The sequence below is a fragment of the Petromyzon marinus genome, chromosome 46 (genome assembly GCF_048934315.1).
Source record: "Petromyzon marinus isolate PM22_M1 ecotype Great Lakes invasive population chromosome 46, UKy_Petmar_22M1.pri1.0, whole genome shotgun sequence".
NCBI lineage: Eukaryota > Metazoa > Chordata > Hyperoartia > Petromyzontiformes > Petromyzontidae > Petromyzon > Petromyzon marinus.
The window spans coordinates 8,409,387-8,424,097 of record NC_133712.1 but is presented as its reverse complement, the minus strand read 5'-3'; the positions used below and the strand labels follow the sequence as shown (position 1 = coordinate 8,424,097).

Sequence of the window (14,711 nt, the reverse complement as noted above, 5' to 3'; positions counted from 1 at the left end):
TTGCAAATGAACATCTGAATGATTCAGAGGACAACTGGGTGAAAGTGTTGTGGTCAGATGAGACCAAAAGGGAGCTCTTTGGCATCAACTCAACTCGCCGTGTTTGGAGGAGGAGGAATGCTGCCTGTGACCCCAAGAACACCATCCCCGCCCTCAAACATGGAGGTGGAAGCATTATGCTTTGGGGGTGTTTTTTCTGCTAATGGGACAGGACAACTTCACCGCATCAAAGTGACGATGGACGAGGCCATGTACCGTCAAATCTTTGGTGAGAGCCTCCTTACCTCAGCTAGGGCATTGAAAATGGGTCGTGGATGGGTATTCCAGCATAACAATGACCCAAAACACACGGCCAAGGCAACAAAGGAGTGGCTCAAGAAGAAGCACATTAAGGTCCTGGAGTGGCCTAGCCAGTCTCCAGACCTTAATCCCATAGAAAATCTGTGGACGGAGCTGAAGGTTCGAGTTGCCAAACGTCAGCCTCGAAACCTTAATGACTTGGAGAAGATCTGCAAAGAGAAGTGGGACAAAATCCCTCCTGAGATGTGTGCAAACCTGGTGGACAACTACAAGAAACGTATGACCTCTGTGATTGCCAACAAGGGTTTTGTCACCAAGTACTAAGTCATATTTTGCAGAGGGGTCAAATACCTATTTCCCTCATTAAAATGCAAATCAATTTATAACATTTTTGACATGCGTTTTTCTGGGTTTTTTTGTTGTTATTCTGTCTCTCACTGTTCAAATAAACCTGCCATTAAAATTATAGACTGATCATTTCTTTGTCAGTGGGCAAACGTACAAAATCAGCAGGGGATCAAATACTTTTTTCCTTGACTGTATACACATATTCTTGGTTCTTTCGGTAAAGTCACGTAGAAGGGAAACAATAAAATAATACAAATATAAAACAATAAAATTCTCACGACGTTTCGACTGCAACATAGGCAATCATCATCAGGTGTGAAAACCACAGCAAGAAAATTTGAAAAAAGTGGCGGTTATTTTTAACGTTAGCACCACAAATCGCTCTCCGTGGTGCTAACGTTAAAAATAACCGCCACTTTTTTCAAAATTTCTTGCTGTGGTTTTCACACCTGATGATGATTGCTTGTGTTGCAGTCGAAACGTCGTGATAATTTTATTGTTTTATATTTTTATTATTTTATTGTTTCCCTTCTACATGACTTTACCAAAAGAACAAAGAATATGAATCCCTGCAGTCACGAAAGCTTTAAATCAAAACATATACACATGTTTATGCATAAGAACAATCACATGGCAATAATCCCATCACTATCAATAACCTCATCAGCAGCGGAAGATCATGTCTGATGATAATAATCGTGACGACGATGATAATCCAGGCATATTGTGACCCCCATCTGTCTGATTTATGATGATGATAATCCAGGCATGTTGTGAACCCATATGTCTGATTTATGATGATAATGATGCTAATCCAGGCATATTGTGACCTCATCTGTCTGATTTATGATGATGATGATAATCCAGGCATGTTGTGACCCCATCTGTCTGATTTATGATGATGATGACAATGATGATGATAATTCAGGCATGTTGTGACCCATCTGTCTGATTTATGATGATGATGACAATGATGATAATCCAAGCATGTTGTGACCCCATCTGTCTGATTTATGATGATGATGATAATAATCCAGGCATGTTGTGACCCCCATCTGTCTGATTTATGATGATGATAATCCAAGCGTGTTGTTGTGACCCCATCTGTCTGAGAATATTATTGTGTTATTTTATTTTATCAATTTATTATTTTATTCTCATTCTACGTGACTTTACCGAAAGAACCAAAGAAGATGTCTGATTTTTGATGATGATAATCCAAGCATGTTGTTGTGACCCCCATCTGTCTGATTTATAATGATGATGATGATAATCCAAGCGTGTTGTTGTGACCCCCATCTGTCTGATTTATGATGATGATAATCCAAGCGTGTTGTTGTGACCCCCATCTGTCTGATTTATGATGATGATGATGATAATCCAAGCGTGTTGTTGTGACCCCCACCCCCACCACCACCACCACGTGCCACAGTGAAGTTTGAGCGCTGTCTCCAGCACAAGGAGGCGGTGCTGAGCAGCGGCGATCCGCACTTCGCCGTGGGCGCCGACGGCTCCGTTCGCTGCGCGCGGCCGCTGCTCCTCGACGGCCTTCACTACTCCTTCGTGGTGAAGGCCGTCAGCCACCTGGCCCACCGCGAGTGGCAGACGCTCATCACGCTCGCCGTGCGCACGCACGACGAGGACACGCACGTAAGGGTGTGGTCCTCATCCCCACCACCACCGCTCGTGCGCCCACTGCCCACGCAGCGACATCGACACGTGGTGCAGTGCCGCCGCTGCGCGAGCTTAATGATCGAATAATTAATGGGTGGTTGGTGCACCGCGCGGAGTGGCGTGGCTGTTGAGTGTACAGGCGGTGCAACTGCACCGGGGCCCACGGGCCGGAAAGGGTCCCAGGCGCCTGGCTATGAAGGGGACAGGTGGGAGGGAAAAAAGCATTTGATCCCCTGCTGATTTTGTACGTTTGCCCACTGACAAAGAAATGATCAGTCTATAATTTTAATGTTAGGTTTATTTGAACAGTGAGAGACAGAATAATAACAAAATCCAGAAAAACGCATGTCAAAAATGTTATAACTTGATTGGCATTTTAATGAGGGAAATAAGTATTTTACCCCTCTGCAAAACATGACTTAGTACTTGGTGGCAAAACCCTTGTTGGCAATCACAGAGGTCAGACGTTTCTTGAAGTTGGCCATCAGGTTTGCACACATCTCAGGAGGAATTTTGCCCCACTCCTCTTTGCAGATCTTCTCCAAGTCATTAAGGTTTCGAGGCTGAAGTTTGGCAACTCGAACCTTCAGCTCCCTCTACAGATTTTCTATGGGATTAAGGTCTGGAGACTGGCTAGGCCACTCCAGAACCTTAATGTGCTTCTTCTTAAGCCACTCCTTTGTTGCCTTGGCCGTGTGTTTTGGGCCATTGTCATGCTGGAATACCCATCCACGACCCATTTTCAATGCCCTGGCTGAGGGAAGGAGGTTCTCACCCAAGATTTGACGGTACATGGCCACGTTCATCGTGCCTTTGATGCGGTGAAGTTGTCCTGTCCCCTTAGCAGAAAAACACCCCCGAAGCATAATGTTTCCACCTCCATGTTTGACGGTGGGGATGGTGTTCTTGGGGTTACAGGCAGCATTCCTCCTCCTCCAAACACGGCGAGTTGAGTTGATGCCAAAGAGCTCCATTTTGGTCTCATCTGACCACAACACTTTCACCCAGTTGTCCTCTGAATCATTCAGATGTTCATTGGCAAACTTCAGACGGGCATGTATATGTCCTTTCTTGAGCAGGGGGACCTTGCGGGCGCTGCAGGATTTCAGTCCTTCACAGCGTAGTATGTTACCAATTGTTTTCTTGGTGACTATGGTCCCAGCTGCCTTGAGATCATTGACAAGATCCTCCCGTGTAGTTCTGGGCTGATTCCTCACTGTTCTCATGATCATTGCAACTCCATGAGGTGAGATCTTGCATGGAGCCCCAGGCCGAGGGAGATTGACAGTTCTTTTGTGTTTCTTCCATTGGCGAATAATCGCACCAACTGTTGTCACCTTCTCACCAAGCTGATTTGGCAATGGTCTTGTAGTCCATTCCAGCCTTGTGTAGGTCTACAATCTTGTCCCTGACATCCTTAGAGAGCTCTTTGGTCTTGGCAATGGTGGAGAGTTTGAAATCTGATTGATTGATTGCTTCTGTGGACAGGTGTCTTTTATACAGGTAACGAGCTGAGATTAGGAGCACACTCTTAAAGAGAGTGCTCCTAATCTCAGCGTGTTACCTGTATAAAAGACACCTGGGAGACAGAGATCTTTCTGATTGAGAGGGGGTCAAATTCTTGATTTAAAGCTTTCGTGACTGCTAGGATCCATACTCTTTGGTTCTATTGGGTAAAGTCACGTAGGTAAAAAATGAAATAACCAAAATCACGACGTTTCGGCCACAACACAAGGCCGCTTGTGTGGTGGCCGAAACGTCGTGATTTTTGTTATTTTATTTTTTACCTACGTGACTTTACCCAATAGAACCAAAGAGTAGGAGGTCAAATACTTATTTCCCTCATTAAAATGCAAATCAATTTATAACATTTTTAACATGCGTTTTTCTGGATTTTGTTGTTGTTATTCTGTCTCACACTGTTCAAATAAACCTACCAATAAAATTATAGACTGATCATTTCTTTATCAGTGGGCAAACGTACAAAATCAGCAGGGGATCAAATACTTTGTTTTCCCTCGCTGTCAACCCCTCGCCCCAGGGCCCTTGCTGCTGCTAGGCAGGCTCCGCCACTGCAGTGCCAGCGATACCGCGCCCCTCCCACACTTCGTCTCACACTGGGACTGCGTGTTGTTGATTGTTTGTTTGTTCTCCATGGCAGGGCAAGCACCCGTTCAAGGACTGCAAACACCGCTTCGAGAGCGAGTTCTACAGCGTGGCTGTGCCTCCCGAGCTGCCGCGGGGAACCTTCCTGCTGAACGGTGTGCTCATCGTCCACACCGCACCGCCATGCACACCAAGACGAAAGATCCCCCGCCTGCACACACACACCGCCCACACCGCCCACACAGCCCATGTCGCCTTCGTCTCCTTGAGGACTCCCTCGGCATCCAAGTCTGTCGGTTGCAGCTCATGAAGCCCCCCTTTGCCTGCGTTCATCCGCGCCTGGTCACGGGTTTAAAAAAATCGAAACACCATTTCAATCCGTCTCATGAAATTACGCAATAACACTAACGTGGTCTTAGAATGGAAACAAAAATACTTAACGTAGCAGGTGACATTTCAGACAATTGCTCTGCTCCTCAGCTCGTACATAGAGAGGCCAAAGATATCTAGAAGACGATGAGAGTTGGAGCGTGCACCGTTTATATATCTTGATTTTGAGAACCCAATGTTGCTATTCACACATTTGTTCAGTGTTTAGTTCTTTAGTTATCGTGCTCGGATGACTGCACATTAGACCACGAAGCCTTGATGACAAATACACTTTTAAAAACTCTTCCCCGCCAAGTTTTTTTTTCCGTTTGAACAATAAATTGACAATTTGGCATCGTCATATATATATATTTTTTAAACCGCGTACATTTATTACGCACGAGAACAAACCCAGCGAAACACGGAGGCCCTGCGGCACCCCCCCCCCCCCCACACACACCATTCTCCGTGCCCCCCGCAGTTCTGTTTGAGCGCTGCGGCAAGGGGCACGACGAGTTCGAGTTCTCGACCAGCGACGCGCGCTTCACGGCGCGTCCCGACGGCTCTCTGCACGCCGCCTCGCCCCTGCGCCTCGCCCACCGCAGCGTGCCACTCGCCGTGGCGGTGCACCACCGCCACTCGCACCAGCAGTGGATCGTCTTCGTGTCCCTCCTCGTGGCCAAGCCCACGGTGCGACGCGTGGCCGCGCCGCTCCACGGAGGCCACCACCTCGAGCACGAGCAGGTGTGTGTGGTGTGTGTGGTGTGTGTGGTGTGTGTGTGTGTGTGTAGTGTGTGTGATGTGTGTGTGTGTGTGGTGTGTGTGTGTGGTGTGTGGTGTGTGTGTGTGATGTGTGTGATGTTGGTGTGTGTGTGTGGTGTGTGTGTGTGTGTGATGTGTGTGTGTGTGGTGTGTGTGTGTGATGTGTGTGATGTTGGTGTGTGTGTGTGATGTTGGTGTGTGTGATGTTGGTGTGTGTGATGTTAGTGTGTGTGTGTGTGATGTTGGTGTGTGTGTGTGTGATGTTGGTGTGTGTGTGATGTTGGTGTGTGTGTGATGTTGGTGTGTGTGTGTGATGTTGGTGTGTGTGTGTGATGTTGGTGTGTGTGTGTGTGATGTTGGTGTGTGTGTGATGTTGGTATGTGTGTGATGTTGGTGTGTGTGATGTTGGTGTGTGTGTGTGTGATGTTGGTGTGTGTGTGATGTTGGTGTGTGTGTTTGTGATGCTGATCGATGCCCGGGTGCAGTCAAGGGATGGCTCCCTATTGCTCAACCACGTTATGTATGCCGATGATTTGGTAATAGCTGCTCATTCAGAGGAGGAGTTGGAGACGCTGGTGCTGAGACTGGAGCGTGCCACTAAGAGATGGGGCCTTACCATCAGCCCCACCAAAACTACGCACCTGCCTGGGTATTTTGTACCATCGGACACTCCACCCCCACAACTCCCAATCGGTGATGGGGCAATTGTGGAGAGAGTGGAGAGTTTCCCATACCTGGGCAGTGTGCTAATGACCGGCTCCAGTTTAACAGCAGAGGTCTCACTCCGAATCAGTCGAGCGGCAATAACTTTTAATCGGTTGCGTAACGCTGTGTGGAAGCTACCTGGTCTGTCGCTCCGCACTAAGCTTCAGGTTTTCTCGGCCACGGTCATTCCCTCCCTTCTCTACGCTTGCGAAACGTGGACCCCCCTAATGGAACATCTTCGCCGGTTAGAAACATTTAGGCTGGCCTGCCTACGATCCATCCTGGGTTTAACCAGACTGGATTGTGTGAGGAGCTCATAAATCCTTGAAAGATCTGGGCAAGGTCCCATCGGTGAGCTCCTCCGGCGGGCAAGGCTGCGATGGCTGGGTCATGTAGCCCGCATGCCCAGCCACCGCATGCCGAAACAGCTTTTGTTCGGCCGGATTGAGGGGGCAAAGCGGGCGCGGCACAGGCAAGAGAAGATATGGAGTGATGTGGTACGGGAGGACGTGGAGCTGAGTGGACTTGCCGATGACTGGTACCAGCGGTGTCAAGATCGGCCACTGTGGAGGAGGCTCGTGAAGGATGCTACTGGGCAGTTGGAGGTAGTCGCCCTCCAACAACAACGGAGGGCGGAGGAGCGACGCTCACAACAACGAGCGGAGCGCCGGGTGGCTAAAGCACAGCAGGTTGGCACAGTAGGGGGCACAGGTGGTGCATCAGCCAGTCATCTCAGTCAGTCGACCCGTGGCACCTGGGTCTGCCCCGTGACTTCCTGCCAGCGGGCGTTCGACACTTCACGTGGCCTCAGGGTGCACATAGCCTGGCACAAGCGTCGTGGTGACGTCACCGCCACTTAGTGGCGAATGGCGGTTGTTGTTGGTGTGTGTGTGTGTGATGTAGGTGTGTTTGTGTGTGATGTGTGTGTGTGATGTGTGTGTGTGTGGGATGTTGGTGTGTATGTGTGTGTGATGTGTCTGTGGGATGTTGGTGTGTGTGTGATGTTGGTGTGTGTGTGATGTTGGTGTGTGGGATGTGTGTGTGTGTGATGTTGGTGTGTGTGATGTGTTTGTGATGTTGGTGTGTGTGTGTGATGTTGGTGTGTGTGTGTGTGATGTTGGTGTGTGTGTGTGGGATGTGTGTGTGTGTGGGATGTGTGTGTGATGTTGGTGTGTGTGATGTTGGTGTGTGTGTGATGCGTGTGTGTGTGTGATGTTGGTGTGTGTGTGTGGGATGTGTGTGTGTGTGATGTTGGTGTGTGTGTGTGATGTGTGTGTGTGTGATGTGTGTGTGGGATGTTGGTGTGTGTGTGATGTTGGTGTGTGTGTGTGTGATTTGTGTGTGTGGGATGTGTGTGTGATGTGTGTGTGATGTGTGTGTGTGATGTGTGTGTGATGTGTGTGTGATGTGTGCGGTGTGTGTGTGTGATGTGTGTGTGTGATGTTGGTGTGTGTGATGTGTGTGAGTGTGTGTTGTTGGTGTCTGTGTGTGATGTTGGTGTGTGTGTGTGTGGGATGTGTGTGTGTGTGGGATGTGTGTGTGTGATGTGTGTGTGTGATGTGTGTGTATGATGTTGGTGTGTGTCTATGTGATGTGCGTGTGTGATGTTCCTGTGTGTGTGATGTGTGTGTGTGTGGGATGTGTGTGTGTGATGTTGGTGTGTGTGTGTGTGATGTGTGTGTGTGATGTGTGTGTGTGTGGGATGTTGGTGTGTGTGTGTGATGTGTGTGTGTGTGATGTGTGTGTGTGATGTGTGTGTGTGATGTGTGTGTGTGTGTGATGTTGGTGTGTGTGTGTGATGTGTGTGTGATGTGTGTGTGATGTTAGTGTGTGTGTGTGATGTGTGTGTGTTAGTGTGTGTGTGATGTGTGGGATGTGTGTGTGATGTTGGTGTGTGATGTGTGGGATGTGTGTGTGTGTGATGTTGGTGTGTGTGTGGGATGTGTGTGTGTGTGTGATGTGTGTGTGTGCTGTTGGTGTGTGTATGTGTGTGATGTTGGTGTGTGTGTGGGATGTGTGTGTGTGATGTGTGTGTGTGATGTGTGTGTGTGATGTGTGTGTGTGATGTGTGTGTGTTATGTTGGTGTGTGTGATGTGTGTGTGTCATGTTGGTGTGTGTATGTGTGTGATGTTGATGTGTGTGTGTGGGATGTGTGTGTGTGGGATGTGTGTGTGTGATGTGTGTGTGTGATGTGTGTGATGTGTGTGTGTGATGTGTGTGTGATGTGTGTGTGTGATGTGTGTGTGATGTGTGTGTGTGTGATGTGTGTGTGTGTGATGTGTGTGTGTGGGATGTGTGTGTGTGTGATGTGTGTGTGATGTGTGTGTGTGTGGGATGTTGGGTTAGAGCAGGGGTCGGGCAACCTTGCGGCTCAAAAGCTGAATGCGGTGGCTCTTTGCCTGCCCCCCCCCTCAGGTAGCGGTTTAAAAATAAAAATAAAACACTTTAATCTTAAATATAATTTAACGTCAAGAAATGTGATCACGATAAATATGACAGGGAATGGGGGCCACACGAAACCATGGCTTGGTAGTGACAATAAAATGTCAAGCAGTCAAACTCTATTGTTAGATAATAACTCAATAGACGCAGTTTGTTCTATCGCCTATATTTGCTTAAGTCGCAATGTTTAAGTCACAATGTGTGTTGTTGTCATGCGCTGTATACCCGCTGCTGTGTCTGTGTACAAGTAGCTCTGCGTGTGATGCGGCTCTCGGCACTATTGTGATCTTGTCGGAGCAGCATTGCATACTTCGTGGGTCATTGGGAGAAAACAAATCTAGGAATCTAACAGCGCAATTATTATACTACGACTACTGCGAAGTAATAATTCGGAAACCCTTTGTCAACCCAATATCAACACATCTCTGGTATAAAGTTGTATATATGTTATAGTGGTATAAGGACGGCTGGGAAAACCGAAAACAGGCTGAAACGAATCTATGCAGTTTTGATATTGTGATGCACTTATACCCTGTCGATCAAAAGCTTGCCGCAAACTTTGAGATACAGAGCTAAAAAAGGCAAACGCGTGTCTGCAAACACAGCAAGCACGTGTTGCCCGACAGCTACCCCCCTCCCCACCCCCTTTGCTTCCACACCTCGAATAAAACAACTTCCGAAGACAGAACGCACGTTTACAACGCTTTGCGGAATTCCACGGGGTGGGCGCGCCCCTCAGCCAGTCTGCTAAGGCTACCCGGGGGGAAATGTTTGTCTCTGCGTACACAACAGTGGCACAACAAGGTGGAGTGGAACCCGCTGGGCGACCTTGAGCCTGCGGTCACGTGCCGCTGGCCAGAGCTCACGGCCAAGTGGCCGAGCAAGCTGGACGCGTTCAAGTGGCCCGCGGGCATCGTCACCATCCCCGAGCACGACAAGGGGCCCTTCCCCAGGCCAATCCTCATCGTGAGTCATCGCCAGCGCTGGCGCCGCGTGTGCACGGAGCCTTGCGCGTCCTCAAGGAGTGGGAAACCAGAAGTTGGGTTTTCCCGTGGTGGGCAGTGCCGGATTCTCCCAGGAGCAAAAGCAGCTACATATGTAGTAGTAGTAGCTACACATGTAGTAGTAGTAGCTACGGGCCCCCCGCACTTTCAAGGGCCCCGCGCTAAATGCTTTCAAGCTATCAATTCCGGTTCAGTGATTCTGCACTTGCTCTATTACTATAGTACTATACTGCCTGCAACTTTTACGAACGACTGGGTGTTTTTAAGGTTAACGATTTGTCGTATTATCTGGCTGAATAGCAAATGAAAGATGTAATTACTTTACTGTGCAAGTACAAATATTGTGTTTTAATATTTGTGTTTTTTATTTTATTTAGGGCCCCTTTATAACATTTGCTACAGGCCCTGCAATGGCTCCATCCCGCACTGGCGGTTGGTAATTTGATGTCCTGGCAGGGGCCGCCCAGAGGTTCCTGGAGACTCGTGGATAGAGGCCTGGGTCTGCACCCCAAGTACCCACGTGGAGTGAAGACCACCCGGTCGCACTTCGTTATGAGTGGCAGAAAAAAAGACTGGGTGCATTGCAGGACCCCCTTTTGCCTGACGCCCGGGCAAGTTTCCCCTTTTGGCAGCCCCGTGTCCTGGTGTTTTGGTAAATCTGGGTCAGCTATGACCTTACTGTACGGGGATTATAAAACAGAGACGTATTCACGCCGTAGAGATGCGAGACATTTCCACCACTGGGCCCAGGAGAGCCGATGGAGGCGAACACCACCGCATGGCTTCTCTGAGCCGCCTGGGGGGTGAAGTAGGGGACGGGTGGTTCACTGCAGCCTGGCCTCGTTCAATGTCAGCCTGCTCATGCTTCCATCTCCCCCCCCCCCTCCTCCTCCCCCTCCCTGTGCACCTCGTGCAGGTGAAGTCAGACAAGCACGGAGGTGAGCACAAGCTGCACTACAGCCTCACGGGCGCCGGTGCCGACCAGCACCCCGTTGGCCTCTTCAGTGTGGAGGGCGCCACGGGTGTCATCAGCGTCAACAAACCCCTCGACCACGAGCTCCGTGCCGTCTACAAGGTGGGAAGGTCGGGGGGGGGGGGCGTCTCGTGGCTGGGCATGGGTCCCCAGTGAGGGGGAGGGGGGGCATGGGCGTGATTATTATTATCGTTGTTGTTGTTCTAAGGCTTGTTTATCCAGGACAGTCTCACGAATCGTTGTGATGGAGCTTCCTGACAAGTTTTCGCAGTCAAGAGGCGATGTTGCTGCTGCTGTTGCTGCTGCTGTGTACAATAATCCCGATTTATGAATTTGCAGGTAATTCGCCGTCATCATTGCGACGTTAGGCCAACACCGGTGACGGGAATGTCGTTTCACGTGGTGAACGTAATTCGTGGCGGAAATGCTCGTGAACAGAGCGGGCTTTTGTATGTTGCTCAGACCTTCGACGAGGGGTCTGGAGTGGACCAACATCATCAGGCGTGGCGACCGCTTACGGGGCCGTCCATAAATGACGTCACGCACCTGGGGGGAGGGGGGGTCAGACATTTGTGACGATGTGTGACGAGGGGGGGGGGGGATTTGAGAAATGTGACGTCACGTTAAAATGCGCAACTTTAAATAAATATAGAATTGTTATAACAACACTAATTGTTAGAACAACACTCCTACAGCATCAGAGTGCAGCGCCACATTCAATACGCACTACAATTCGTTTTAAAGCATGTTTTATTTTCAAAATGGAAATATGGTTTTAGGGGGTGGGGGGGGGCAGAGCTTTGTGATGTCATATTTGAGGGGGGGGTCTGTCTTTTTGTGACGCCGTGTGACGAGGGGGGGGGGGTTAAAAATCGTCCAAAATCGTGAGGTCATTTATGGACGACCCCTTACGAGCGAACGCCAGAGCGTGCCATCGACTGCGCCGCGACAGAATGAAATATCCCACGAGTTGTAGTTGACTGGGCAAAAGCTACGACCATAATTAATAATTAATTACGACTACATTTACAATGACGATTAGAGAACATACGCAGGTTATCCATGACAGTTTTTTTGTGGGAAGTTAGATCGCGTAAATATAAATGTGTCGTTAACCCGCCACCACCCAACACAGCCGATTAGTGAGGTTTGTCACGTAAACAAAACGTGCCAATTAGTTACTACTTCAGCAAACTGGTGTGTTGGAGAGCAAACTCACAACATTTCCAATTTGAGAACGACGTTTCGCTGGTGATCACAACAACCAGCTACATCAGGCGATTTGCCAGAATTGTGAATAAGTCTTCCTGTTCCAGGTCTTTAATCATACGCAGGTGAATAACTTTAATTGAGACTGCCAGTGAGCTTAACGGGGCTCGCACAGGGACACGTCCACAGCTCTCGCGAGGATGGTGGCCTGCGGTCAGGGCCCTCACGACGGAGTGGCAACCCGTGGCAGTGGCAGAGGCACTCGCACAGACCGCCGTGGAAACGCGGCGATGAAACGGGCTCGTGGCGAGTGCAGCGCCGGGCGGGACCGGTCGTGGTCAACAGCCGTGGATTGAGCACGCCTGTTGACCGCGACCGACGGAATGTGTTGTTGTTGTTGTTGTTGACGTTGTCAACAGCTGAAGCTGCGCTTGGCCGACGCGCACGACCACGAGCTTGAGGTGGCAGCCACCATCACGGTCCTGGTCGTCGACCTGAACGAGGAGCCGCCCGTCTTCGCCGAGAAGGAGTTCCACGGCTCCGTGCTGGAGGAGAGCAAGCCAGGTACGGGCGCGGGCGGGAGATCGACTCCCGGCAAAGTTGCCATCTGTCCCCGGTTTAACCCGGGCGCTCTGCGATATGGCGTCCGTGTTCGCGTGGCGGAGGGGAATTGATTCGCGCCTGTATCGTGTTGAACTTCATCACGGTAAACTGTGCAGGTTCGAGAATAAACCTGGGATGACTGAGAAATAGGTCTGGGTATGGTCTAGAGTGGAAAAGGCGGAGATCCTAATTCGCGGTGAACAGCTGTATCTGCGTATGTTGAACTGTACGTAGCCAGCCGTGCTAATCGGGGGAGCTGTGACATCAGCCCCATCGTCCTCGAGTTGGGGGAAACGTCGTCAGTAGCACCGCCAGTGATACCACCAGGACCTACATTGGCCCAGAAGGTCAAAAGCCAAAGTGACCTCCGGCTCAACCGACCATCGAGGCTGTGCTCATCTCCTATTTACAGCCCTGAAGCAGTGGCGGAAATTCCACATTCCTATGTCAGAGGCGAGACTATCCAAAGGACAACCACCGTTGACTTCCTTTGCAGAATTGGTACTCAATATGGGGCGAGTCAACCTCCAGCTATAGGATTGAGCATAGCCAACCAAGATTTGAGCTCTCAACCTTCCGGTTGCCCGACCCCACGACCCCACGACGCCGCGCGGCTCTTAAAGCGTGGGCACACGGAACGAGCCCCTTGCCGGGACGTCACCGGACCGGCCTGGCAAGGGGCTCGGCTCCCGCTCCCCCGACGGCCGCGGGGAGACGTCGCGCGGCCTCGAACCCCTCCGCTTGCGTCCGCAGGCACCTTCGTGCTCAAGCTGTCGGCCTCCGACAAGGACGACTGGCGCACCCTCAACGGCCGCGTCACCTACCGCATCGTGGAGCAGGAGCCCAAGTCGCCGGCGCCGGCGTTCTCCGTGCACGAGCACACGGGGGTCGTGAGCGTCGCGAGCGAGCGGCTGGACCGCGAGGCGAGTCCCCGGCACCGTCGCCTTTTGCGGACAGAAACCACCGTCTTCAACGTGTGACCCTTGTCACCGGCCGGATAGAATGTGCATCTTGACTCCTGCAGTCCTCCATCCCAATGGCAGTGACTCCCTCTTCCTTTCTTTTCCAAAGCAGCATCTTTTTTCTGAGCAGACAAATGGCTCCTTCATATAGCTGTCTCTCCAGGTGGAAATAAATAAGTAGATACATCATGGGACCTCCTTTGCCAGTACCAAAATATGAGAATAGGTTTTCCCATTTTTTCTGAATGCATGAATGTCTTTTGGCGTCCTCTGGTCTAACACCGTTTTGAGACGAGGCTCAAAAGAAAGCTGTCCCTGGTGTGGACCAATCAGTTTCAAAGACAATTGCATATATATATCAGAGTATGTTTTTTGTTTGCATTCTGACCACAAGTATTGTGGTTAATGCAGACATGATTCTTTGTAAAAGGTTTCAGTTTTGTGTTTTCTGGACCGGTTTCAACAGCGTCTCATCAGGTCCACTTGAACCAATTCTGGTGATCTACCAGATGTTGCAGGCAAGGACCCTCTCGTTAAGAAATGGGTCCTGGTTTGACATGAATTATATGATACATAACATTACCTCTCTTTCTGCCTCTTGGCCTTTCCCCAAACTTCCTCCATTGAGCTTTCGTCTCTCAAAAAGTAACCCAGTCAACATGCGTTTACACTTCTGGATTGTACTCATTTAGAACTATACAATGTCATCACTCTCGTGCTATTGTTATGCCACGAAATCATGAATTCAAATAACGACGCCATGTATTTACCCAGTAAAATCCTGAGTCTCAAGACTTGAAGTGAGCTGTGGAAGTGACCGTTAGTAGCGGAGTCAGATCAAGAATCCTCCTGCCGTGCAGTCCCTTCGTAGCCCAGTCTATAACACCTGGTATTCCCAGCACATCTGCCACCCAAGTGCTGCCCAGGCTCTGTCCCGTTTAGCCTTGGAAAGACCGATACGATTGGTGCATTCAGGGCGACTTATTCACAAGCGTGCATGTTTTAATGATAATAATAAAATGTGATTATGCTAATTTACACAGGAAAAACCTCACTGAATCTAAACTCTTTTTAGGAGGGTCCTGCTAGGTTTTTTGCCATAGCTTGGGGTGATGTTACTGTGGCTGTGTGATCCCAGTTGAGATATTTGTTTCAGCATTAAGATGTTTGGCGAATCCCGCTTGCATTGCTTGCATCTATAGAGAAACATATATAGTCACCGTTATAACCATCACCAAGACTGCCACCACAAT

At 49.7% G+C, this 14,711-nt stretch overlaps 1 protein-coding gene across 1 annotated transcript; it reads left to right on the top strand.

Moving 5' to 3' along the window:
* Window positions 1-249: 249 nt before the first annotated feature.
* Window positions 250-13,588, top strand: LOC142930933 (cadherin-4-like). The gene is made up of 8 exons (XM_076074119.1): window positions 250-268; window positions 2,081-2,298; window positions 4,484-4,583; window positions 5,279-5,545; window positions 9,447-9,673; window positions 10,628-10,786; window positions 12,313-12,457; window positions 13,250-13,588. The coding sequence occupies exons 1-8, from the start codon at window positions 250-252 to the stop codon at window positions 13,474-13,476; spliced, it is 1,362 nt and encodes a 453-aa protein (XP_075930234.1). The 3' UTR covers window positions 13,477-13,588.
* The last annotated feature ends 1,123 nt before the right edge of the window (window positions 13,589-14,711 follow it).

Coding starts and splice junctions, on each gene's coding strand:
- LOC142930933 (XM_076074119.1), top strand. Junction 10,787..12,312: donor AGCTCCGTGCCGTCTACAAG/GTGGGAAGGTCG, acceptor CGTTGTCAACAG/CTGAAGCTGCGCTTGGCCGA. Junction 12,458..13,249: donor GCTGGAGGAGAGCAAGCCAG/GTACGGGCGCGG, acceptor TTGCGTCCGCAG/GCACCTTCGTGCTCAAGCTG.